We start from the raw sequence: 27,254 nt of genomic DNA on the forward strand, positions 1-27,254 counted from the left end.
AGCCGTGTTCTGAAAATACTAAAAAAGCCTTATGTATCCTAGAAGTGTACACTTTTGAGTGCGTAAGGTACTTTGGAAGTCTTGGTAGTCTGAGACGGACTGCCTTACACTTAATAGCACGTGTTTTACGTTAACGATAACGGAGTCTGCTTCAAACCTAGGCTCTGTTCTGGGTAGTGAAACTGTAAAATGCATGGTAACTTCAAAGCAGAGGAGCTCTGTGAAGTACAAGGTGAGGTGTGTGTGCAGCAGGGGAATGGCTTCCTGGTGCTGATGGCATCTTCTAACTGTTCTCTGCCACGGGATGTTGTAGGTGTCCAAGTTGGGTAGAGTCGTTCTCAGTGATGCTGTCTTAGAGCAATATAGTGATGAGAGGATACATTTGAGCCAATCTGGCAGTCAGTCACAATCGGAGTAGAATTTAGGCAGGCTGCCCAAAGCAGGGAGTGCAGCTGTGGATCTGGAAAAGTCACAGCTGTGGTGACGGAGTCTGATTGAGCACTGTCACAGGCACTGACTGTTCCCCAGTGGCTAATAGGCATGTTCTGTATACACAGGATTGAAAGGGATTTTTGAGGAAGAATCACTCCAAGTAGATTTGTACGGGGGTCAAACTGTATCTTTGCTGTTGCTATAAAACTCAGCTGGTATGTTCTCGTCTCTTGAGCCTGCTGTGCCTGAGTGATGCAAGGCTGCCTGCAGGTGCTGCGTGGTGGGAGGTGTGAGCACCAGGAACTGAGTGGCCCCTGTTGGTGTTGTCATTGGTTTGGACCTGCTGGGAATGTGGCGAAGGACAGATGGTGGCAGACAGAATTGGAATTAAGTTTTGGAGGAAAACTTTGCATGTGACATGTTTGCGATTTACAGGAATACACTAAGATCTCTTACTGAGATGGATGGTTGAAATTACAGTGGTGTGTGTGGCACTGGAGGAGGCCTGTGGGTTTCCTTTTGTGAAGGCTCATGTGTCTGTAACAGAAGCTGCAGAAAGAGCTGAAGAGTGGCACTGAGCTAGTGTCATTCAGAGCTGCACCAACAAGTGGGGTCGGTCAGATCTTGACCAGAAGCTTTAGAAGGGAGCAAGAGCTTCTCTGCTGAGTGCTGGGTAAGTGTCTTGAAATGAGGAGTATGGAAACAGTCTCCTTATGGGACTGTATGCACAAAGGAATGGAATTTTGTCAGTAGTGTTGCCTCAGGAAGGGACTCCTTGTAATGTATGTTTCTCCTTGTAATGGATGCAGTCTTACAGCTGAGTCAGTGCAAAAAGGAGAGCAGCGTTATTTAAAAGCAATGTTTATTTGGCAAAGAAATCAAAATAATCCAGAGCACGCACGTACTAAAGGTGAAGTTGGGTTGCATCCTGCAAGAGGCACCTTTTGTGGTGCTGAGCATTATTCACTGGTTTTATGTACATTTTGCAGATTCTGAGCAGTTACAAGGAAATACTCAGGACATCTCCAATGATGAGTATAGGCCTGTAAGAAAGAACTTACAGAATCAGAAACAATAACCATCAATTGTGACCATGCCTTAAATCACTAAAACAGAAGCTAGAATCCATATGCATTTTACAAGCCAAGGGTCTGCCACTTTGGAAGGATATCCTTACACAAAAGATTTTAGAACACAGGTTTTCCTCTTCTCCCTCCATTTGGCCTGACATCTGCCTGGCAAGTGTGGAGGAGCAAGATTCTTCTATGAAGAGCAGAAATCTCATTGTGTGCTACCCAAAGACACAAGGCTCAGAGTCCTTGAGAGCATTAGTGCAGTACAGGCCTAATATTTAAAATCCAAATAATTATTTGGGATGTTCTTATTGTGCCATGGTTACCAGGGTCTCCAAACCCACCATCTCTTTAAATGTTAACACTGTGTAGTCATCCCCAAGGTGAGGGGTGTCAGTTGTCACCAAAAGTATTCGTTGCTTTGCTTTTGTCTGTACAGAAAAGAGAGCCACGCTAGGTGGTATGCGTAGCAGTTCTCATCAGTGGCCTCTCAGCCAAGTGTGGCTTGGGCAGCAAAGTGCTCAGCAGTGGTTTTGGGAGCCCCTTACTGGCACAGGCACAGTTTGTGTTCCCAGAACATGTGGCTGAATGCTCTGGCTGGAGATGGGCAGTTGCAGTTGACTGTGTTTGCCTTGCCAGCTTTTTTTTTACTAGCTACCTAGACTATGCATACATCTGCTCGTGTCTTTCCAATCTTATGTCATCCTTCTTCCTTTCCTCACCCCTTTCCTGATATATTTGCCTATATCTTGACAGGGCAAGGTGGGAAAGGAAACTTATCCATCATGATAAAACTCTGGTTCTGTGAACAAGTAGGCCTGTCTATAGAAGTAATAACCCCTCCGCTTGGGAGAAGTCAGAGAACTCAGAACGAAGATGTGAGGGAGAGGGAAAGAGAATTCTTTTCATAATTAAAAACTTTAAACTATTTTGGGGAGGTTTGGGGTTTTTTTATGCAAAAGGTAAGGGAGAAAAACCAAAAGTATACCTTCTTGCCTTTCAGAAGGAGAACTGGATTTCTGGGAGCAGTTTGGCCCCAGTGAAGTCTAACAGGTGACATAGACTGAAACATTTTAATCCCTGAAGTTTTATCTTGGCCACTTTCTTGAAATGTTGATAAAACTTTGATTGCAATAAGAGATTACTTCTGTTTGAGCTGAAACTGACCCTTTTCCCAGCCACCTCTTTCTCTCCAGCAGAAGAATGGTGGTGGTTGGTATGTGCAGTCAGTTAGCACTCTGGGAGAGCTGTCGGCCAGAGTACGTTGATTCCCTTTCCTTACTGTATTTTTAACAGAGTCTGTAGGCTTATACAGAGAACAGTACTGCTAAGGGTTTGTCCTTTGAGATGTGGGTGAGATGGGTGAGACATGCACGTGGCTTTGTTGTGGGAGGAGGAGTGTCCTTGCACCTGAAGGAATGCTGTGACTTCAAAAATGGGGCACCATTGGCTTTCCTGCCCTAGCATTTCAATTTTTTTACCAGAAGATCTTCTCCAAAGCAGAGTGCTTCATGTGCTGGGGCTCATAAAGTGACGTCAGGTCAAAGAGAGCTGGCCGAGGGTATTTAACATGTACTGCAGACCAGGAAGCCACAATGCCAGTTGACTGTGTCAGTATCTGCATTGATCCAGGGTGAGTATGGAGTGCGGAAGAGTCTTTGTCCCTTGTGGCAGGCCCTGCGTTCAGCCTGCGTCCCCTGCATGGAGACCTGGGCGATCCTGATAGCAAGAGCAGAGATTTGTACAGTAGGAGGCAGTTTGAGAAACAGCATGTTGGTTAAAAGGTGGAAGAGGATTTCAGTCCAAAAGAAAAGACGATGCTGTTTAAGCAGAACAAAGTCCAGGTGCTTCAGCTGATGCTCATTAGACCTTCTCAAACCAGCTGGCTAGTGTGAGCTGGCCTTCTGGAAGACATCTTTGTTAGTGTTTTTTCTTCAGGAAGTGGAGGAGAGAAACTAATTTTGGACTTCTGGCCAAGGATGCCAAGGCTACAAGGTCAACCTGTCTGTTGTGGGTGAGGCTGAATTACTCCTAGTTTGAATTTGGAAGAGTGAAGACGTATGGCAGAAAAAAACAGTTTTGGGGGCTGAGGGGGAGGAGAACACAGAGGGATTTGGCCCAAGCTTTCCAAAACTGAAGAAAATTAAGTCAGGCAGGAGTAAAAGCTAGCAAATTCCTCTGCTTACTGGATCTGCTGGCTGAGCTCTGCTTGAACCCATAGCCTGGCCCTCCCCTGTGCTAGGAAGAGCAGGATGCATTTGTGACAGTATTCTCCCCCACCCCTTCACCTATTATGTTAGTGAGGGGACATCTTGGGACCTTGCTGTCTGTCTCCACCCTTAGGGACCCAGGGAAGTACTGTCGCGCTTGGGCTGTGGCCTGCCTTTCTTGGGGCTGCTTATTTCTTTTTGAAGAGCTTGCGGAAGGAGCTCCGGAAACCCCCTTTGGGCTCGTGCCGTGGGTTGTGGTCGCTGAAGGATGTTTGCTCATTGTCATCCTTCTGGCAGAACCTGGTGTTGTCTTCTGCATGGAGCTCCTAAAAGGGAAAAGACAATTTAACCAGCATTTGCAACCTCACATCCTTGTCCCCTTCTCTTTCTCTCTCTCTCTCTCTGCTAGGAGGGACTTGGTGGGTCAGGAGGTGCTGGCAAGGTTGGGAGACAGTGCATCACTTGGGCTCAGCAGCATTGGTACCTCTGCATAGAGCTTGTTGCTGGCTCTGAATCTGAGGCATTGGCAGAGGACTGGAGAGAAGCACTCTTAGAGGGAACTGGAGCCTTCCTTGCTAGATTTTGGTTTAGGTGGTCTTACTAGCCCCTTCTTTTGCCAGCAAGGGTGCAAGCCAGCATGAGTTGTTGAAGGAGTAGGTTCTTTCCAACTCCTCCTTGCTCATGAGCTCTTTACCCCAGGACTGGGATGCTTCCCGAGTTGATACGATGTGAAAGGCTCTTCTGTTGACTCTGCTGCTCCCTGGCTTTACATCTGTGATGCCGGAAGCTTTGATAGCACACACACATTGGTGGTAAATGCGCCCCTAAAATATCTCCTCCCCTTTCAGGAGAGAGTGGAGTTCCCCCCAGTGTTGCTGTGGGGACAGTTCTGTCCACCGCTGCACAGTGGTCTCTGTGGGGATGATCATGACCTGTGATTTGGGACTCGCTGCCTATCTACACCCTGCTGTGGGGCATAGATCTGTGCATGTGAGTGCCAAGCAGCTCACGGGCTGTTGTTTCTGAGTGGGCTGTGTCCCCACGGCTCTTCTTTGCCTCATCCACCCTGTTTTGCCACCTCCTTTACTCATTTTTTTTCCCCTCATTTGAAGTTTCCCTGCTGCCTTTCCAGTCAGATTGTTGAAAATTTCCTTCTATCATCATCTGCATTTACAGCCTTATCTGCACCTTGTCTTGTTTGAGCAGGTAGGTGTTTCTCCAGGTGTCACGGAGGGAAAGTGCTGTGATGAAGCACATCACAGCACTCTCAGCCCCTTCTCATAGAAGAGTGGAGGTCATGGGGCCTGGATGTCCATTCGGGGTCTTTTTCCCTGACTGCAGAAGCCCAAAGCTGACTGAGCAGGCACTGCAAGCCGCAGAGACGTTGTTCCTGCAGTATCTGATGTCCCTGAAGAGCTGGAGTGCTGCCTGCTGTGTCAGTGGCTGTCTGAGGGACAGGGACATGGTTGCTGGGCCCTGTCTGATTTTCCACAGACTTAATGGTTCACCAACACAGGTGCAGCAAAACTGATGGACCAGATCCTTAGATGTATAAATGGGTTGAGCTCAGCAGAGCCGTCCTGGTTTGTACCGGATGAGGATCTGATACTAAATCCATCAGTTTTCTTAAGCCAGCTCTCCTTATAGCAGGTAAGAAGTCACCTTTTTAACTGGGTGCCACCCTCTGGAATTCATTTTGAACAGCTTTGCTCATGCTAAATGACCCGGATGAGGTAGAACATTTGCTCATGGGGGAAGCTCAGTGACAGCTAGAGACACATGGGAGGCTGTCTCCTCTCAAGAGTGTTCTCACTGTCACTCAGCCAGCTGAGTGCCTCAAGCCCATGCTTGTCCCTGGGGAAGATGTGTGTGAAAAGCAGCTGTCCTGTGTCGTGTTCCCTCCCTTGGGTACATACATGCAAATGAGGGCTTTGAATGTGTGAACTTGGAAGCTAGTTTGGCAAGTTCTGCCCTAACTGTATCTCAGATCTTTATCCTGCTGCTGTTGCTGCTTCTGCGCCACCATGTGCCTTTTTATTTTATATTTTTCCTCCTCCTATTTAAGCCTCCTTACTTCCAAAAAGCTTGGTTTTTCACCCGCTCCTCTCTGTGGGGGGAAGTAGCTCCTTTGGGAGCTTCGAGATGAGGCTGAGATCATGTGAGGCTGGACATTCCTCTCCTGCTTCTGCTGCAGCCGGCTCCCACTGCTGCTCCGTGTGCTGTAGAGTCTGGAGCTCACGCCCTCAGCGCTCCTCGGCAGCTCCTTCAGAGACCTGCTCAGCTGCTTGCCTTTGCTGTGGAACATCTCACGCTTGTAAGTGCTGCTGCTCACAGGTGTACTGCTCTTAGGCAATGGCTGTAAGGCATGATCTGTCCTCTCTGGTTCTGACGTGAAGTTAACAGGCCTAAGGAAACAAATGTCTAAGCTGGATTCTGAGGAGGCTGGGGAGCAGTTCTCAAAGAGAGCGAGGTTTTGGAAAGTATCGTCTTCATAGGGACCTGGCATGGTGAAGACTTCCCCAGGGTAATCAAACTCTTCATAGCTTGGCGCAAAGTTCCTCGCATCCTGCAGCAGCTCCACAGAGGTCCTGATGGCTCTCTCTGGGTTTCCCACCGCGTCGGCAGGTGGTGCTTCATACTCCATTTCAGGGATGGATTGTAAAGGAGCTGTCAGAGCCTTGAGTTCCTGCTCAGTGAGCTGAGAGGGTGCAAGGATGTTCTCTGGCCTCTCATGTTTTCTACTTTCCATTTCCCAGTCTGGGGGCTTTACAGTCTGGATGTTCTCCAGGACAGTTGGCTGAGGTTTCTTCATCTGAGGCAACAAATGCCTTAAAATAAGAAAGAAGAAAAACAAAACAGAAGGAAAGTGGAATACTGAAGGACAACAGTGACATCTCTCCCCACCTTACTCCCACCCAGTGCTCTTGGCTTTATGATCCCAAATTGTTCTAATATGTTGGAGAAGAGTAACGCTGCTGCTGCTGCTAAAAATCACCTAGCTATGTTAGCAGGAGCAAATTACACAAGCAGGATTGCTTAAGGACTTTCACTGACATTTTACTTCATGCTGTAAAATGCATAAAGGCACAGAGGAGATACCAACTGGTGCTTATTTATCCTGTTCATCCTCAGTCTGGATTTTTACTCTCCTTCTCCTTTTTTTGTAATGGGGTTGTGTGTTGCTTCACTGTGGTCTGACTTTCTTTTGAGGTGGTTAAGGTGCCTCTCGTGGGGTGTAAATCTGCCCCCAGGAGTGTTTTGAGAGTACTTGGAGAGCTCTTATACAGTTTGCGTCAGGGGATGCAGACCTTGTCCAGAGCCGTGTTATGAGCTGCATGTCTGGCAGCATCTGGGGAGCTGTTTTTCCCCTATCTCTGCTCAGTGCTGACAAGGTCCCAACCAGGCCCATCTTGGGTCCCCAGTTTGAGATTCATGTAGGGAAGGTGGGGAGGTGTCAGCTGAGGCTCCCAAGGCTGGAGCCTGGAGTGACTATGAGCAAGAGGAAGGTTGGTTTGGGTAGTCTGGGGAATGGAGGCTAATGCTTGATATAGCAACACTACTCCTTGAGGGGCACTGAGAAAGATAGAGCCAAACTCTTGTTAACATCAGATAACATAAGGAAGCACAACAGCCACAAACTGCTACATAAGAAATGGCCAAAGAATGCAGGGTTCTTTTAATTATTCTTATAACTTTTTGAACCTACATGGGCTTGCATCGTGATAGTGGATTCCATTGCATAGAAAGACACCTGTTTTACTTGTCTGAGTCCTTGGTCATGTTTCCTAGCTTTTGTGATGTTGGCAGCAATGAGTAATGCAAAGTGCAGCTATGCACATTGATACCATCCTTACCAAATGCATGTCATCCCCAGCATGCAGGCAGCTAGCAAGAGCACTGGCAACTGTGGGTAGTGTTCTGAAACACTGCCTGCTGGTAAGCCATGTGGCAGCAGATAGCAGGAAGGAGCCAGCCAGCCCTTTGTCTCTCTGCATGTACACAGGAAGCAGTGTTGGGAATGACTGGTCTGCTAGAGAGTGTCACTGGCATAGTGTATGGGTGAGAAAAGTGTTCAGCCTGCTCTGAAAGCCTTCTGCTAGGATAATATGGCTTACGGGGTTGTCGTGCCAGAGGAAGGTGCTGGTTGGAATGACTGCATTGCCTCTTCAGGGTGAATCCCGCTGTCACGGATAGAGGCTGTGCTGGGTGTTGGAGAAACCTCTTGGCTCGTACACTGGGAAGTGAGACCTTTGTACAGCTTCACCAGGGACGACCTGAGGGAGGAGAAATCCATCGTCGTGCTAAGAAATAAGGCAGGGAATGAGCACGAGCAAGTAAGATCACAGAAAACAGGGCTGGAAGGGTCCTTAATATCCCCATGTACCTCTTCCCACCCAGAGGAAGGATCTATTCTACCTTGTCTGCCCCGGTCAGCAAGGAGTTCTGCTTTCTGTCCCATTCTTAATGCCTCCCTTAAAAACAGTCCCTCCCCAGGAATTATGGAATATTTTTTCCCTTCCCCAGTATAAATAAAAACCACTGTTCTCTCTCAATCGTTTGCTTAGCCCGTAAGGGGCTTCAGGCCATGGGCTGGGCATTCACCAATACCCTCACCTACTGAGGCAGCTAAGTTCCAATGTATTCTCCCACTGGGGGCTAGCTTTTGGTTCCCTAAAGCAATGGCGATGTTGTAATGCATGTTGGCTGCTATAGAAGGATTAAACTGAGTTTCCTTTAACTCTGAGTTAGGTGGAAAGGCTCACAGCAAATCTGGTCTCAGTTTGAAGGACAAATGGCAATGGGTTGGGGGGAAGTTTCCAGCATTCATATGCACACAGCTTAGTTTCATTTCAAGGGGGTAATGCACCTATTGGTCTAGGACAAAAGCCCCATGTTACTGGGCTGGCCTCACACCTCCCCTTCCCTCATAATTGAGAGAATGAGCTGATGTTGTGCTTACTTCTTCAGTTTTTTCCTCTTCTGTATAAGCAGATCTTCATTGCATTGGAAGAGGAGGCTGTAGTGTGAGATGAAGACCCGGAGACGCTGCACGCACACCAGCAGCAGGTAATAATCTGGATGCTCTTGCTCCGTGAACTTCAGGACATTCTGGGACACAGAGGAGAGCAGGCAGTTTGAAGGACATCCTTACCCTTACTGGGGAAAAGGTGCTCTTTGGGACTGAGAGTTAACACTGCGGAGCACACGTGGCACTGCCCTGTGTGCTGTGGGAGATTTTCTAGGCAGCACCAGTTTCTGAAAGACTTGGACGGGGCCTGTAATCTACTGTTACAGTGCAAATACATGAGTAACCACCATAAATGTAATCGTGGGAGATAGGGGTGATTCACTGGTTGAGTTTAGCATTGGAGAAATAAACCAATCTCTTGGTTTTTACAGGGCTCTGTGACATTTGCCTTTGTGAAATATTTCAGTACAATTCAGATTATACTCCTGTGAAAGCTCTGCACAGTTTTCTTATGCAAGCTCTGCATAAGAAAAGTTCTTAATTCCTACCCTTAGCTGTCAAAAGCTAAAAGGCATGTGGACAACTCATCAAAGAGGCTAGCTCTCTTACAGGAGTTCATTACAGAGTGTTTGGCTTCCCAGCTGTCAGGTCATACAGCAAAAAAAGGCAAACAGAAGAAAAGCTTCAGGTAAGAAATGAAAATCAGGCACTGTCAGCTGGCTTTCCCTTTGGGTGGTGGTGGTTGTTTTTTCTTTACAGAGCCCACTGAGTTAGCCTGAAGCCCTGTAGATGCATGGACTTGCGCCCCAGTTCTGAGTTGTGTTGTTATAAGGGATAAACATGGCAGTTTCCATCCTGGGACCATACCTGTAGATGAATTAGGTATTCAGGGATTCGCTGGACTATATGGAAGAACAGAATGTAGAGATCGGATTTGATTTCTTCTTCTACCTGAAATAGAGAAAGCATCTTCAGAGTTTCTTTCATCTATGAATCATCTGCTTCCAGATAGTTCTGGGCATTAACAAGTGCTTCACCATAAGTGGTTATAGCAGTTCACAGAAGCACAGCAGCCAAGTGGTGGTTGCTTGTGATAATGCAGTGATCTTCACTCTTCCACTAGCAATAGCAGAGGATTATTTGTGGGAGACACTCAGCATAGTTTAATAGGGGTGTGTATCTGAGGTGTGCTAGTCAGTTTGCATGGAAGGCCTAGGTAGACCCTGCTGTTCAGAATGATGTCCCAAACAAAATGAGATTGACTTCTTAGGATGTCTCGGAAGGAAGTTAGTGTGCTTTGCTTCCTGCACTTTAAAACTACCTATATTTATTTTTAGCTTCCCTAGTTTAAACCAAGAATTAATAATGTGAGAGAACAGATGTCTAAAGCTGAACAGTTCAGCGTGTTTTCTCCCTCAAGAAGCACTTCAGCACTTACAGCCTCCATCTTGGTGTCCAATGGTGATGGACAATTCCTCCATCACAGACATTCTATTTGGCCAGAGCAGATCTGGATAAGTGTGTGCATGGTTTGATCTGAGATACCGTGTCTCAATAGAAATACAGTTTTTGTTACACAGCAGTGACCATGTTAAAGCTGCTTTTTGTAGGTGCCTGTCAGCCATAGAAACGTTCAGGAAACTGACGTTTAGTGACAGAACAACTGGACTGGAAGGAAAGCCCTGTCTTGGGAAAGCACAACAGGAAGAGAGCCGGGCATGCATGCTACCATTATGCATCCGTGAAACAGGCAGGAAGTTTACCTCCTTCAAGATCACCACGTGGATCAGAGAGATGCATTCTGGCAGGTCCCTCAGGTAAGCAACGTAGTAGTCCAGAAAATTGTTCTTATAAACAGGGAAAAAAAACAACAAAAAGAACAAAGAAACTCAAGAAAAATATTTGGTCATAGAGACAGCCAGCACAATAAATTGTTGATTCTCTGTCACTCCTGGAAGCTCATGATTGTAGCAGAGCTACTATCTGTGCAAAGCTTTCAGGACTCTGGACTTCATAAGAGAGGTTTATTTAGTAAGATGGATCAGCTATTGAGCACAGTAAAACATCAGAGCAGGCAGGAGAGGTAGGAAGGTTGGTGAGGAAGAAGCTTTTCATAAGAAAACTCATAAGAGTTTTAAAATTCATAAAGCATCAGAGCAGTTTTTACACATCTTTCTAGGAAGGGCTCTACTGTGCTTTGGGCAGACCCTTCACCTTGAAAAGCACTGCCCTTCTGCCACCCTCCTGTCTTGGCTCCCTGGGCTATCAGCACAGTGTCATGCATCACAACAGAAGAGTCAAGAGGTTTTATAACATACCTCATCATTTGTTAACTTCAGGAAGATGTCACCTAGAATTCCTTGGCGTGGCCAGCTCAGCACTCGCTCCTGGAGAGCATGAAGTAAATCGACATGCTGCTGGACCAGGTACCTCAAGGAATTGGGGAAGAAGCTGAAGGGAAACAATATCCAACTGGTTACAGAGAGCAGAAGCTCAGCCTTTAGCATACACTGCTGAAGTCTGCATTCATGGGTGGGCAGCATGGGCTTGCTTTACACGCCTGCACTGGGAAGCCCTGTTTTGTACAGGGCTGTAGCAGGCTGCTGTGTACATGTAGGTACCCTCTCCAATAGACTATTATTGGGTGTTTTGAAGGTTTCTTAGGCTGGCTCTCCAGTATGCTGTGTAGCTGGCTGGAATTTGCAGAACTTAAGAGCCCAGGCTTCTGTAGCTAATGGAGCAGGGCTGTGATTGTGAGCCATCCCATAGGGTGCTTGGAGGAATGCTTCCCAGATTTGTACACTGCGTCATTTGTTAAGCCATTTGATGTGATACTGGTCAGAATATCCTACTTCCTTTCTGTTATTCTGTCCTGATCTCATCCATAATCGGCATGATGTCAAATATCAAAGCATTCTCCCAAATGAGAAGTTCTCAGGGAAAAAAAAGTAGAAGTAAAAACGAACTTGAAACTATCACATTTCAGTTTGTATTGTCCGTCATGAAACTGCCTGAGTTCACATTAGCCACATGTTTCATAGTGGACTTTGGTCAAATGGCTCCTAGGGATGGTGAAAAGAGATGAGAAAAAGCGAGCTACCATGCAATAGGCACCACAAATGTGCTCAGGGCTGGGAACTCCCTGGCTAAAACTGGGGAATGGGGAGGACTGTAGGAACTATCTCCTCATGGGAAATACTGTAGCAAAAAAACTGTTTTGAACTGCTAAGCTAGGTCAGTCCCACAGATCTCATGTCTCTGTGTAAATACGTGTGAGTTGTCTATACATATTGATACTTGATGGATGGCAGCTACTGGCAAGGGGCTCATTACCTACATTAACCTGTAGGACTGAAACTGTGGACTGGGAGAAGCAGTAAATGCATAAGCTTTGTTCCCACACAGGCAGGACAAATGGGAGGGAGGAAAAGGAGACTGATAGGACCCAGGAGACTGAAGTGGTAGTAAAAGGGTTTGGGATGCAAGGAGGGGTGGGAAAGTCTTTAATCACAGCAAAAACTTTTCACTGTCTCCAACTTTTAACAAGAAATGACCTTAAAGTGTTAAAGATCTCTGTGTGGATAAAAGAAAAGGGGAGAGGGTGAAGCAGAAAGAACAGAAGAAAATTCCCCAAAAGAGAGCATGCTAAATGGAAGTACCTTCTCTCTTTGGTGCTTCTTTTCACATCTGGCCCTTGCAACGTGGCCTTGATCTTCAGGATTAGGGAGAGGTTGATGACATACTTCCTCTCTGACTCCAGCAGCTCCAAAGCGATGTTCTGCCTTTTGGCTTCCAGAAAATAATGTTTAAGTTTAAAGAAGTAAGGAAATGCTGACCTCAAGGGCAGCCTCCCTCATGTTGGAGTGCATTTCCCCTGGGGATCTGGCATTAAATCATGAAGAGAAACTACTGCAGAGAAGATCAGTGTCCTGTGTTTGTGTCAGCTTTACCCAAAGTACCAAGCTGTAGCCTCATGCTGCAGTGTGCTCCAGGGATGACTGGAGTCACACTGTTTACTAAGAAGGCTCCAAAGCAAATGTTCTGACTTCTAGTTTCCTCCCCAAGATTTAAAAAAAACAAAAACAAAACAACCAAAACAACAAAACAAGTCATCAAAGGCAAAATAACTCCTGTCAAGGATTCAGATCCAGTTTCCCACAGAAGTTGTATTCTTTACCCACATAACTAGCTATGCTGTCCATAACCCCGCTATTCTGAACCTGGAAAGTCTTGGAAGGGGGCGTGAATGTCCTGAGTGCAGAGCATGTCTGTGTGTTGTCTGATGGCACTGACCAGCAAATGGAAAGAACAGATATCAGGGAGACAGGAGACCCTGTAGTATTTCCTCCAACCAGGGGAAACTGCCTTATGCCAGCTGTGAGCCCAGCTGTGAGCCCCCTGTCCTTACCAGCCAAGGAGGGTTCACATATAATGTTGTCTGCTGAACCGTATCTGCTTTGGCCCACGTCTTTCCCTCTTTCTGGTTGCTCTTTGGAGATGTACTCATCTCCCCAGTCCTTGGTGTCTTTGGGCTGCTTCCATACTGTTGACTGCAGATGCACCTTTGTCTGACCATCTGCTGCCAGTGAAGGCTTGAGGCTGTCCTCTGTCTCTATGGCTGCTCCTGCAATGACAAACAGCTGCGTGGAGTGTGATATCTTAGCTGACATTAGTTCATTATGCTGTAGCTGTAGATAAGCCTGCATCATTGGCCATCTAAAGGAAGAGGAATCTGAAGTGTTCTCAGTGCTTCCCCAGTGATGGAATCTTTTGGAATTTGTTTACAACAAAAAGTGGAAGTGCAATTGGTGAGCACTTCTGCAGAACAAGGTTTGCATTCTTTCTGCATTTATTTTCTGCCCAAATAAGATACACAGTTAAAATGGAAAATAAAACAAGATGCATTCCTTGTGTGGTTGCACTCTATGGTTTTGGGACATTTAAGGACTTGGTAATATAACAGGTTGATTGAGAGGTATTGTGGGAAGAAAAGAAGTATCATTGTAATTTAGATTTAAATGGCCCTCTTAATGGGTGTACATTGTCATAGCTCTTAAAGTTTTCATTAGTGATCATGCAAGCAGCAGGAGGACTCCTAGTCTGAGGCTATTAAATCACAGAGAGCGTACAGGAGAGGGTCTATCAGTGCCATTGGTCTGGAATTGCTTTAATGATGACCTTTTGAATTTGGGTTGCAGTGAGCCATTCTGTAATGTTTGTTCTCTCTTTCCTTCAAGAGGATTCAAGGAAAGAGCTATCCTGAACAGCAAATGATTCAAGTGAACAGTGCAGGCATCTGGAAGTTGTTCTCATGTGTCCTTTTGCTGGCCAGGACCGTGTCCTTATTAAGCGTGTCACTAAGTTATTACTCGGTTTTCTTTTTGCTGGAGAAACTTCTCTGCAACTATTCAGGCTTGTCTAGGGGAAGTCTGTTTGGAAGCTGATGTGTAAATAATTTTTTCAACAGATCTGCTAGTGCGTGGTCACTGCAAAGGCCATCTCTTTCCTAGTGGCAGATTGGCTCTGCAGTTATTCTTTGTCATATCAGTAAGCCTCTGCTCTTCCTTTCTGCAGAGGCACTTAGAGCCTGCAAAAGTAGCAGCATCAAAAAGGCTTTTGCTGCTGAACGTCAACGCTTTGCATTTCTACCAGTTATTTGATGCTTCAGGGGTACATATTTACCCTGACATCTCAACTACAAATATGAAGATGGAGGCGCATGTCAAAGTGTGAAAGTTGTTCTGAGAAATGCGTCTCTCAAAACATTTTTTGAGTGAAGTAAAGGAAGCGTTGTCATTGAATCACTGTTTTTCAACAGTTCAGTTTATTCCTACCTGGACCTCCTATGACTTTCACGCTTCCTTCTCCTATCGGCATGATCCTGGTGTCAGACACTGTTGAAAAGCAAAGGGAAACATGAGAGAAGATAGCTGCTGAGCAGACTTCCTTCTTCCAAGCCCAGTCAGTGTTGTTAGATCTTCTGGCCGCTCGCATTTTTGGTTTAGGAATTTCCCTGTTAGTTCCTCCATGGGGGAAAAAAGCTGCTCCATATTGTTGTGGCCTTTCTTGTGGTCTTTGTGTCAGTAGCACCTACAGGTAAGCTAATGTGGGGTTTCTGTTGTGCTCAGTGCTGTCTGACCTTGGAGACTGAGTAGTCCTGGCTTGTCCTTGCTCAGGAAGTGCCCTTTGGTAGAACAAAAGGACCGATACCTGACACACAGATACAGCTGCTATTTGAGGGTGATAAAGAGCTTATTGAAGAGTGGATGGAGGGGTGAGATGACTGGAAAGAAAGAGGGGCAGTGAGGGGTTTAAGGGAGAAGGCTCAAGGAAGGGCAGAAGAAGCTGTGACTGTCCAGAAGGTAAGCTGAATAGAGGAATGGACAGTACACAGTTTTCATCCAGTCTCTGTGCCTTTGTTAACATTTTAAATACGTATGGCTTTGGTGTGTTCCTTGTGTGTAGAGCAGGAGGTGGATGACAAGCTTAGACTTCTCCTCCCAACTCCTCCAAGTTAGTTATAGGAAAAAAAGGCACTGGGCCATTGCCTGTCTTTGATTCCAGACTTCACAAGCATTTGGCAGTTGGCATTGTTTTCCTGGAGCAAAGTATAACCTTCATTATATGGCTCAGCAGCTTTCATAGCTAGCAAAGAGCAGTGATGCTCCTAGCAGTGTGTATATGTACCAGCTCCTACCACCCTTTGTCAAATCAACCACAAGTGTCTCCCTGATGACACTAACAGTTCTCTGACAGCCTAATCCCTGTGGTCCTCCCTTCTGTGCCCTGCTCCCTAGCATGAACACCACTCGGCATCAGGGCTTCTGTTCAGTTGAGTGTGTGCCACAAGCATTACAGGGAATAAGATCCAGCCTAGTTCCCTTTTCCTTGGAGTAAGTGAGGAATGGCTTTTGGGGCAACTTCCACAGAGCAGCATCTTCTGAATCCAGGCCAGTGTTAAAGCTGTGCTTGAGTTCCTGAGACACAATGTGGCCGCGTGTCCACCTGGGATCCATGATATTACAGGGAGCACCCCCATTCTTTTCTGCTGCTGGCACCTGAGCAAAACTCAGTGCCCTCTTAATCTAGTGACCTTTTCTGGATATTTTTCCTAAGAAAGGCACTGCACTTACCTATTCTCTTTCCTACCTTTTTCATAAGTCACGTTGTGCAAAAGACTTGTAAAATCTTCGTTGATCAGTACAGGTTCTGGGAGGTTTATGGATCGAAATGGGCTGCCCTGGAGAGGTGTAGGCACTGTTTGTGAGCTGTGATCGTCCTTCTGTGTTCTTCTGTACAAACACAAAGAATGAGACAGCTGGAAGACATGAATGCTACAGGAGAAGCTTTCTTGCTACACTTGTGGCTGACAACAGTATTAAGTACAAGCAGAGTCAGAAAAAGTACAGCAAAGCTGAGGAAAGGAGTTGGCTTTTATGTGTTCAGTTTGTGAACAGTACTATGGAAGTAATTTCACTGACTGTAGGAGAAGGTTATTTCTGTTCTTCTGGAAAGAATATTTCACCTAATTAAATGGCTTAATTAGCTAAGGGGCTAGCCTAGATTTGCAAAGTGTTTGCATCAAGGCAGCTGTACATCCATCATTGGGAGAGGCTAATCAGGGCCAAGGTGGATGAGCAGTGTGCCTGCTCACAGTAACAGTAGAGTTTCAGGTATGCTGCTGTATCCTTGCTTGAAGAAGAAAAGATTGGTGACAGGAAAGCAAGACATGACTGCGCTGCCAGGATCACACAGAGTCCTGTGCACTTGACAGCAGGAGAAGGGAAGGAAAACTATAGTGCCGTTGTCTGGATCAAGTTAGCTTAGCAATAGCTTTTAACAGTGAGGGCCCCTGACTTTCAATTCTTGTCCTAATAAATCCCTAGCAGGTCTGACTGTTTCACCAGGACTTGATTTTCCTGAGGGCTGATGCGTCTGTCTTGGTGTGTATCTGCTGTATTTGCTCTGTGGTAGAAGAGTCTAAAAGCCAGGAGGGAACTGAGGGCCGGAGCTGCCAGTACTTACAGAGGTTTATACATATGTCCAGCCAGGAAAAGATTAAGAGATTGAACTGCAAGGAAACAAACAGAATGGGCGCCTCCACTGATTAGCACTTCTGGAGTGCTGGAGCTTGGGCTCTTACTTAGCTTTCATTTTCCGTGATTCCCGCCGCTTCTCCTGCTGCAGCTGCTCAATTTTCTGTTGCATTTCCTCCTGCTTGGCACTGATTTCTTCGATCATTGACTTCGCATCGCTGAGTTCCTCCTGAGAAACAAGCAAAAGCGCAAGCATTCCAACTGTGCCCATCAGCTTTACAGAGCACAGCTTTGAATGCTGGCTGGTGTGGACTAGAGGTGCTTCAGGAGGGCGTCTCTGTGATTTTCCTTTGCAAGATCATTGTGCGTATATGTGGTTATGAGACTGGTAGAAGATAAAGATGGAGGGCATCGTCCACTACCAGTTGAAATAGGGCCTTGAAGCTGCCTTGTTAGCCTGGTTTTTGAGGAAAAGGAGGCATGCTATAACCTCGTGGGGGTGTCTCGCTGTCAGCATATCCTCCCTCGGGCAGTTTCAGTCAAGCTTTGTGTGTGCATAGAGTTCTCTTGATACATGAAGTTCTTGCAAGTTTCATCAAGACTTAAATTGTTTCTTGTAAACTAAAAGAGGGATTTCCCTGAGCAAGGAAGTGACTCCACAGGGAGTTCAATGCTTAGACAGTCAGCTTGGGCATGAGGCAGAGGAAGATCAGCTTTTGCACCTCCTGTTGCTTGCATAACTCCTTGTATCTGGATTTTAAAACCATTTTTTTCCCTATAGCAGCATCTTGGATAACCCTGCTTCCATCTGCTTTGAAACCTCTGCCACATGCCCTCATGCTTCTGTTCCTCTGGGCCCACAGAGCTCCTTTAGCCCAGTGCTGTCCATCTCTCTCTATCACCGGGACACTCACAGGTTTTTCCAGCCCTCTGTAACTTCACAAGGTATTACTGACTCAGTAAAACCCCATGGGGAAAATTTACCGTTAAAACAATAAAACAATTCCTCAACTGCCTCCTCACAGGCAGTTGTCCAGTTTCTACATGGAGATGCTGGCTGGTTTGAAGCGCACATCAAGCCTTCTTGCTAGGCTCTCTTCCCCAGTCTTTTGTTTCTAATCCTCATGGGCCAGATCAAACCAGGCAGCACTTCCTCCTAGCCGTGTGGGAATGAACAACTTCAAAAGCTTTGGTGTTACGTATTAATTCCCTGGTCTCCAGCAGCTTTGGTTCCTGCAGGAAGTGCAGGAGACCTGGCCCAGGGAGAGCTATAGCACAGTGGCTGGCTGCCTGTTATCATGCCATATGCATGTTGCATGTGCAGCCCAGAGCAAGGGTCTCTTTTGCTCCTGGAGGCCAGGATGTAGGCCAGGGCATGTGTTACACTGGGGTTGGAGCTTCAGGTCTGGAAGAAGAGACAAAGGTACTGCACCAGATATATCGGAAATGATTGCCAGCTCGTTGTCTTTTTGAGCAAGAAGGATTGGCAGAGGCAGGCAGGAGCTCCTGGCCACCCAAGATAATGGGGCACAGATGCAGCCCCCTGCCAGTCACACTCTTACCTTGAAGGTGTTGAGGGAGTTCTTCATCTCAGCCACTTTCTCTTCCATGGCACAGCGGCAGCTCTTGACCTTCTCCTCCAAGGCGTACTCGCCATGCTGGATTCGTGACAGCTCCTGCATCGCTTCTGTGAAACCCGCCTTCAACTCAGAGGCTAATGCCTGCAACTAGAGGAACCACAAACACAGTGGTACAGCCTCTCATCCTAGGAGAAGGTGGTTGTGTCCCCAAGAGTCACCCCTAGTTCAGACTGGCATGAAGGCTAGATGCATCCCCTCCTGTAAGGTGCTGTTCTCTTTTTCCTCTTTTCATGGCTGGGAGGCGTGGGGGGAGGTTTGGTTCCTGCTGCAGCCGCAGTACATGGTAGGAAATGTTTTGTGTTGGGCAATCAATGTGGCCCTGTTTGGGCCCTGAGTTTTTCCAGGCTCCCTGGCGTGTTTGCAGCCTGTCAGTCTCCAGAAGGAAGGGACAGCCTGAAACATGCCAAGCGCTTTGCAATAATAGCAGCCAGGTTGTCAATGCCAGAAGCAGCTGAGCAATCAAGAATACGGCCATTTTTGAGCAAAGCCTCCTCCCGCATGTGCCGATGGGGCTGCTGCTCTCCCTGGACGGATCTAACACCTCACTCAGAGGGCTGTGAAGAAGCTTTGTTCTTTGTCAGCAGGCCCTTTCCAGGGAAGGAGACAGCTCTTTAATTCTTAGAGGGAAGGGAGTTATGGGGTGTTTCCCTAGCATAAACACTATGCCCACTCTCCTTGTTTTCTTTCTCTAGAGGCCCTAGCACTGCTGGAAGAACTCGTGACCTAAGCTGGAGGCACCGGTTGACAGCTGGGCAAAGCAGGAGACAGAGCAGGGTGAGCCAGGCTGGCACAGCGAGCAGACAAGGCAGATTTGGAGGTGGGCAGTGAGGGGAGGCAGGCAGCTTGTGGAAGGCCAAGCAGGGGCACCCTCTTTGGGGGTAGCTTGGGCTGTCAACTCTGCCCCTACTGCTGTGAGCAAGGCACTCGTTCTGCCTGCACAAAGCCCACAGTAAGGTCGCGGCCCAAGGCGCTTCGGTACCAGTGTTTTTTACCTTTACAACAGAAATTCGGCCTAACATCTGGTTATAAACTGAGTCCAAAACAGGAGCGCTGATGGTAAGAGGACAGCCACCCCGGGGAACTCAGGCGCTTGAGTCCTGTAAATGGAGCAGAGATGGCTTCCGATACCTCAGGGCAATGGCATGTACCATCCTCCTCTGTTCAAGACCAACACCATCTTTACAGAGGATGTCTGCCTGTTATTCCCACTAGTACCCCACTGCTTACCCCACGTTCCCTCATTCATTCCCAGAGCAGCCTGGGCAGGAGGAGCTGGACTGACAAGAGCTTGAAACAAGGCAGGGGGGATAGGAGGCTGGGGGTGAGGGCAGAGAACACCTTCCCTCCTCTGGCAGTCATTCTTGACTCCCCAGGCCAGCTGGAGCTCAAGATACCTTGGTTCAGCCTGTTTGCAGTGTACTATGGTAGACACCTTCCTGTGTTGCAGGTATGTCACAGGAAGTGTCACCCTATGAGCAGCACTTGGATCTGTGGCTGTGAGGGGAGGCAGATCACACTGCTTCTGCTATCTAAATGTTTACCAGCACCTAGTGGGGTCTGGCATCATCAGACATCATAATGTACATGCCTGGAGAAGTGTGGGATCATAAAGTACTGCCGCTGTGCAAAATGTTAATATTCCTGTCCCTGCTCACTGATGCTTGCCAATCCCTTACGCACTAAGCAAAGTCTCCCTGTAGCCTGCACTGAGGTTAGGCATTGTATGCTTTCTTTGGAATGAAAAGATGTGATTCATCAGATCCAGTTTAGAGATCTGCTGACTGAGTACTCCAAGTTAGGCTAACAGCGGAGCAGTCTGGAAGCTGGCTCTGGAGGTATCTATATCTGGGCAGAATAAGCTCAAAGTGAAATGCTTTTTTCCCACGAGCCTGACTGTATCCTGAGATGCTTGCAGAAAGGGGGTAATCTGGACAGAATTTCAGAGTCAAAAACTGCTAGGCATCAGCAGAGTCAGCCAAACAGGGACCATTATGTACAATTTAGTGTCAGTTTGTACTGAAGCCAAAGTTCAGGCAGCCAAAGAGAGATTTGGACTAGGGGCTGGGCCAAACTATCTCCTGCATTTCAGCAAGTAGATCTAAGAGCAGACAGTCGCTTTTTACTTTGTGGCTCAGTGTTGTCAAGACTCTGCTTTTCTAGTCGCTCTGCTAGCTTAGTTTCTTCGTGTATCCTTCAGGACAGTGCTCTGGGTGTCTGTCCTGTCTGGTACATCCTTTCTTGGCCCCATGCGGCTGACCATGGCTATTTCAGATACAGAACTGCATCTTATACTCGCATTTCACTTTGTTGTTGGATGGATGAAAGCAGCAGCACATCAACTACATCTTGCCAGAGTTTGCATGAAGTGCTGAAACCCTGGGAAGGGAACTCCCTGCTCTGCTGCCACAGTGCTTGGAGCATGAAGAAGCATGAACAACCTTGCAGCATTGGGTACAAGCTTTATCCAAACTTGATTGGAGGGACATAGAAGCAACACATTATTCTTGAACTCTTGCCAAGTGCATCATTGTGCTTGGGCACTGCATTTTTGTCTTGAGCTCTTTCCTAATGGTGGGAGCCCATCCTTATCCTTTAAATCCCATGGGCTGATGCAACAAATGGAAGCCTGTGAAGCATCAGCTTGTGCTTTTGTTTTATTCTGCAAGCACAATCACGTAGATGAGAGACCATTCAGTGTTTTGTGAACCCTTGGAGAGTCAAGCCGATGCAATGTTTTCTAAAGGTTCTATAGTGCAATATATACAAAGAAAAAAGAACAGATTTTATGCCTGGATGGAAACTTGGCAACAGTTCAACTGCAATGTGTTACCTGGCTCACCTATTCACAGGAATAAGTGAAGCTGAAGAGGAGCATGCTTTAGCAAGTTAATTTGAATTGCCTAATGCTCAAAGGACAAATCAATCTGCTGGTCACAGCACATCCTTACAACCTGTCCAAGAACTGAGAAGGGCCCGTTCCACTTAGGCCTCTAAATAGTTTAGTATGAGAGAGAAACTTCAGCCCAAGCTTGCCCTTTGAGTCTGGCCCCTAAACCTGGCAAAGCAGTGCAGTGTGGGATCCAGTGCTATGCATCTGTAGCAGGTTGTCTTCTTAGGGGCTATGACTCCCATTTTATCAGCCTACCTGAAGTTTTTCAGCTGTACGTGGAAAAACTGCAAGTAAAATCTCTAGCAAGATCCAGTAATCACGCTGTGCTCTGAGTGGCCCTGCATGGGGAAATAAAGGATTCTTTTCCTGTCTTTGCATGACTCAAGAGGACGATGCGCAACAGTCCCTTGTGACTACAACTTGACCTACAACCCAATGGAAATAGGAACGCTCTGTAGTAGTGCCCCTGCTGAGCGGAGCAAGTGTTTACCAACATGGAGGGGGGAAAACATGACCATGAGGAAGTAATGGTGGCTGGGCAGGCTGAGAAGAGTGGGACCAGAGGACAAACAAGAACCATTTCTCAGCATAGTTTCGATTTTCCTTTTTTCAAGTGGATCTATATTGGCTGCAGAATCTTTGCTGAGCCTCTATTCCTGTCTCATCTGCTGTGCTGGCCCCAAAGTGCGGAATGAAGAGATGCTGCTTCCAGGAACAGAGGCAGCAGCAAAACTGCAGAGCCTTCCCATCCTCCCTTGGCAGGTGCCAGCAATTTGACCTGTTTGCTAAAGAAGGTGACCGCCCCTGCTGCATGGAATCTTGCTCACACTTTGTGGCAGCCTGAGGAAGATGATCTCGATCAAATGAAAATGGCTTATGGATTGAATGACCTGGGATGCAAAACAGAGAAAGCCTTGGAAAGCAGATGATAAGCCTTGGTGAGCTGCATTTACTGCCTTGGCTGCTACACAGAGTGTCCACACGGAAGCAAAGGCTTCCATGAGTAGCTGTGTTCACACATCTCCCTCACTGTCAGCCAGGCTGCCCAGGACTATTTCTCTAAAGAGCCCTCAGCAGCCTCTAAGGCATCTTACACTAGCACTGCTCCTGTTCTCAGAGTCCTTGAGCTGAAGACTGTCAAAAGCTTGTAATGCCTCACAGTGTGAAGTTAACTGAGGTTAACTGATTTACAGCCTGGCTCTAAGATAATATCCACTATTTACATTCGTAAGTAAGGATGGTGGGAATAAGCAGTTGGGTGAGGACAGAAAGGAAGGATATATGTAAAGGAGGCTGCAAGCTCCAACACATTCAGCTTGTTTCACAGCTGTGCAGTCCTTTTTTGGTCACTGCAGTGTCAATTGGGCCCTTGCAGAAGCCGAAGAGGGCAGCCAGCTATTAACTTTAATTTAAAGGATTATTTAGGAAGCATACTTGACCTGCAATGCACAGGCTTTTCATGCATGCTAGATTTACTGCATCAGGCTTTTTCAATAGCCCAGTCACAGCTTTGGCTTGGAGCTATCTGAATGGGAAAAAGACAAGCACCAATTTGTTTATGGAAAGCAGTACCTTCTCTGTTATGGCAAGAGGCATCCCATAACTGCAACTGCTTGCCATGGTGCTCTTACAAGCAGTTATGGGCATTTAGTGTTGTGATGGTGACAAGGCTAGTGGCAGACAGGGTTTCCAGTTCAGGGAAACGTTTATCTGTTAGATACAGTTCCAGATTGAATTGCATCAAGGTTTAAAGTGTTCAGAACTCCTCTGTGTTTCCTGCAGACTGGAAATGCCTAGGAAACATCACTGTGGGAGCACTGGAACTGCATCTTACAGGAAGGATGCTCCCCGAGTCATGATACAGGCAGTCTCATCACATCCACAGTGGCTAATAGAAGCAAGAATGTCAACTCAAAGCTCCGGAAGTCCTGATCCCCTTGAGCCCACATGGACTCAAACACGGGGTTTCCAAGCCTAGGGAGCCATGCAGCAAGACTTGATGTTCTGGCCTGCCCGGCTGACCTGGTCTAATAGGCAATAGCACCCCATGGTCCAAGGAGTCATGAGGTTGCTGGGATCACCCAGAGCCCCCCCAGGAGACCTCCTTCCTGCTAGGGAAGACCCACACACACATCCCCTTCATTGTGCAATCAATGCATCCTTGCTCCTGGGATGGTTCCGTGGGTTTGGTGAAAGTCCATCAGAACTCAGCCATGAAATCTGCGTCCGGCTCAGTGAACGAACATTCTCTAATTGATGCTAATGATGCCAGTTAGTTAATTAGCTGAGCACACAAATCACCTGTCTGGATACCGCTAACTGGTTGTGGGCAAAGAAATTTTACTGAAGTGTCTTTTGAGATCAGGCCCAAGATGTGATATGTGTGACATGCATTCATGCAGTATGTGTATTTTAGATGCCACGTTCCTCATTAGTGCCTACATTTTCCCTTCCACTTAATTTAGCTTTAACTACTACTTATTCATTAGCAAATCTTTAAAATCTTAAGAGTTATTTAGGGCATTTTGCTCATCTTTACCTGGGAAATCTGTGTTGCGGGGGTACTCACAGGCACACTTTCGGTCTCTCCTGTGGGAATAAAGAACTCCAGTCAATTAAAATGACTTATTATAGTTGCTATAAATAACTGGAACAGAAATGGTGAAAGTCCCTCTTGAGGTATAAATCAGTTTTAAAGGACTCAAGTCTCACTGTAGGAGGTGTGAGCACCATATAGCTTGTAAAATAAACTGCAGTTGTAAAATGGGAACGGCTCAACTAAACCAGATGTTAAATTCGCCTCATCTGCTGCCCTGTTTCAGTCCAGAGCTGGTCCAAGTAAAGGAGTGAGAGTTGCGCTATGTTTCGTCACAACACATTCTGAGCAGTTGTGGTGTCTTTTCTAATGCCAGACACATATGTATATCCTTTATCATTAGTTTCAAATCCCTGCCTTCTTGTGGCATTGTGATTTCCAGCTGATTTTGTTTAATGGAGTGAGGCTGAAAGAGAAAGCTCTTCATGGAGGAGCTTGTATCTGTTTCACTAAGTGAAGTGATTTGTGCACTCCAGAGACACAATCTCTAGGCATTAGTGGGCTTTTGATTGAAAAAGTAGATGTTTATTATTTCCTTTTATTACACTGTCTCTTCTGTGCGTAAGCCCTTCAGTTATCCACCAGAAGTTACTGCTGGTTGTGCTGCCATGACTCTTGGAGGGGATTGCAGTCTGTTTGCCATCAATTCAAATTGTATTCCCTATGTCAGGTTGGCTGACCTTCACCTCCCAGAAAACACCATCTCGCCCAGTTCCTTGTCTGCATTGCTTCCTCTTGACAGCATCAATTCCCAAGGTGAGTTTTCTCTTGCCTCCTAGAATTTGCTTAATCTCTCTCTGCTCTCAGTCACCAGTGTGGCCAGTGACCCCGTGCCTGGTTCTGGGGGCAGCCAGGCTCCCTCTTCCTACGCTGGCTGCAGTTGCTCAGTCACTTATGTACCTGTGCCTTCAGGACCAGAGAAATTTGGTCGTGCAGAGGCTTGAAATGTATGCGGGGGGAGCTCTAAACAGTTAGAAAGTACTTTAAATATGAAAGCTGAAGCCTAGAAGTCAGAGCTGTACAAGGCACAGTTATGTTCTGATTACTTTGCCCCTGAGGGGGAATATCAGCTACTGCCAAGGGCACCTACACATTGGCCCTGTTCTGGTCTCTAGGATTTGTCCTGATTCAAAGGAATGTAAGCAAATTCCCCAGTGACTCACAGAAGTGAGAAGCAGAGGAGAGGCCATGTGCCCCTTTCTGCCTTACTCCCTGTGCTGGCCAGTCTTGCAGCCATAGGCTTCTGTTGTAGGGTCAGATGCTGACCCTGCTGGGAATATCCTCTAAGGTTTCTTCTGCAGAAAACAGGACAGGAGAGACTGACTGGGAGAAGTAGCCATCACTAAAACTGCCAGCTGCTTGGGGTCAAAAATCACCAGCCAGCCCTCGCCAGGTGCCAAGGTTCATCTTCTAAATGACGGGTTGTTATTATTGTATAGTTTGGTATTGATCTGTTTACTGTTGTTTTTTTTTATTCAATCCTATGTACTAGAAATCAATTCTTTGGCCTGATGAATGATGAAACTTTCTTTGGATTCCTGAAGTCGAGTCCTGAAAAACCAGCCAGCGTGTCTGCTCTGGTGTAAGTGATAATGTTTACAGTGGGGGGAGGGGGGCAATGAAGCATCAGAATAGAGCAAGAGGATACGTGTATTGATTAATAGCACAATATGGATCAGGGAGGACAGGAATATGTTGTATTTGCAAAGTATAGGATATATTGGCTGCTAAGCTTTGTGAAGAATTAGAGGTGACAAGTAGAAGTGTGGCACAAGGAAGGGCCATGCTCACTTACTTCTCTTGTTTGGTTTGGGCCTTTTTCAAGCTAATATATAACACAGAAGGCTTGAGCCAGCCCTGCAGAAGTCTCTAGTGATCTTTTATTTGGGTTTGGAGATGGACCAGTCTGTGTCCTTGGGCACACTCGAAGTGAGGAAGTGCTACTGAAATAGGCCATAAGCGTGGAGAGGATCTGTGCTTTTACCTCCCACCTTTGCCATGGATGTGAGCAGAAGTACTCTCTGAAAGTTGCATGTAGCCAGGCATACCCAGGTCATCTTTGCAAAGTTGCTGCCAAGAGCTGGAGCAGTGCGTGGCTCCCTTGCACTGTGGGAAGCAAGGGGCTTCGTGGTTGTCTCCCACTTTCTGCAGTGAACGTCTGCCACCCATGGGGGCATACCAATTAATTGGAAAAAATCCTTGAGGTAATTTCCTTTTCAGTCCGTACTGTAGTGCAGGGGCCTAGGTACACAGACCTAATTTAGTCAAATTAGAATAATAATAATAGAGGAATTAACTCTTCCATTACCCATGCCATGGCAACACCAACATCTTTTAGAGGGAAGAGAGATAGTCCAGGCTCTCTCTCTTGAGCTGACAGTGATGAGCACTCCTGAAGGCCACCCCTTTTGCTCTTCATAGTTTGAAGAACTCCTCAGCATATGAGCACCATCGCTTCTCTCGTGGCAAGGCAAAGCATACATCTTGCTGCTTGTGAGGCCAGGACTGGCAGAGAAATCTTTCTTGTGGCACTCACACGAACAAGAACCCCATGCAACAAAGCATGTGGGGGAGAGAAGCAGATCCCCATTGCAGTGAGATGTAGCTTTCAACAGTTGGAGATCTCTGTTCATCCCAAGGTAAGAGAAGGCAATGACTTCCCATATGGCACTTTACCTCTGCCATTGGATTATTTGCCAAAGGGAAAAGGGAGGTGTTTTTAAAATAAGATGGAGAACCTTCAAACCCCAAATATTTCTGTAAAACTAAGAGAAGGGAGCGTTTACCCGCAGTTGCTAAGAGGTGCTCTCATGGGGCTAGTCATACGAAGGCAGCTTTCTTCCTATCTCTCTTTTATACCATCAAGCAGTGAAATTAGAGGATGCTTTACCTTCTTGTTTGTTTGTGTCCATGGCTGCTATAAGGTGTGCGTCCTCGCAGGGACTCCTGTCCTCACACTGGAGGGTTCTGGCTGGTCACTGGGAACATCCCATGGCTTAGAGCTGCCCACATGTGAGCCCTGCGATGGGTCAGCTGGTCTGAACCCTGAGTGCAGAAAGATGTAAAAAGGGTTTATTGAGCGGAGATGCTCAAAGTTCAGAAAACAAGGGGAGAAAGAGGGATTTGGGAGGGATTGGGGCATCCTGAAGGTTTGTTTGGGTCCACAGAGCCTCCACAAGCAGATTGGGCTGCTGGCACAAATGTTTCCCTCCCAGCCCAAGGCCATTTGTGCTTACATTGATGGGTGACTGAAGTGCTATGTAATCCCACGGAAACTATTTGCTCATCAAGAGGCTTCCTGATTGAAGGCAGAAGCAAAATGAGATGTGTTTTGAGAAGCGAAATGCACATAAACACTTCCATGGATGCTGTAGATCAAAGAACCAGCTTTTTGCTATGCAGTTGATC

The 27,254-nt window shown here is 46.7% G+C and overlaps 1 protein-coding gene across 1 annotated transcript; it reads right to left on the reverse strand.

The window, feature by feature from the left end:
* Positions 1–1,283: 1,283 nt before the first annotated feature.
* On the reverse strand, positions 1,284–26,891 carry ARHGEF33 (Rho guanine nucleotide exchange factor 33). Its single transcript, XM_072333423.1, has 15 exons — positions 26,737–26,891; positions 23,790–23,839; positions 18,283–18,447; positions 16,828–16,949; positions 15,834–15,976; positions 14,519–14,578; positions 13,093–13,308; positions 12,344–12,473; positions 11,003–11,135; positions 10,448–10,531; positions 9,552–9,635; positions 8,676–8,824; positions 7,831–7,989; positions 5,790–6,543; positions 1,284–4,041 (listed from the first exon to the last, which is right to left on the reverse strand). Exons 1-15 carry the CDS (start codon positions 26,756–26,758, stop codon positions 3,904–3,906), a joined length of 2,409 nt encoding a protein of 802 aa, XP_072189524.1. The 5' UTR covers positions 26,759–26,891; the 3' UTR covers positions 1,284–3,903.
* Positions 26,892–27,254: the final 363 nt, after the last annotated feature.

Source organism: Excalfactoria chinensis, chromosome 3, assembly GCF_039878825.1.
Source record: "Excalfactoria chinensis isolate bCotChi1 chromosome 3, bCotChi1.hap2, whole genome shotgun sequence".
Classification (NCBI taxonomy): domain Eukaryota; kingdom Metazoa; phylum Chordata; class Aves; order Galliformes; family Phasianidae; genus Excalfactoria; species Excalfactoria chinensis.

Bases quoted from the DNA above. Each gene is read 5' to 3' on its own strand.
- ARHGEF33 (XM_072333423.1), bottom strand. From the start codon at position 26,758: ATGGACACAAACAAACAAGAAG. The intron at 16,950-18,282 runs GTAAGAGTGTGA...CTTGTTTCTCAG, and splicing joins ACTCCCTCAACACCTTCAAG to GAGGAACTCAGCGATGCGAA. The intron at 10,532-11,002 runs GTATGTTATAAA...CCTGTTTATAAG, and splicing joins TGAAGTTAACAAATGATGAG to AACAATTTTCTGGACTACTA.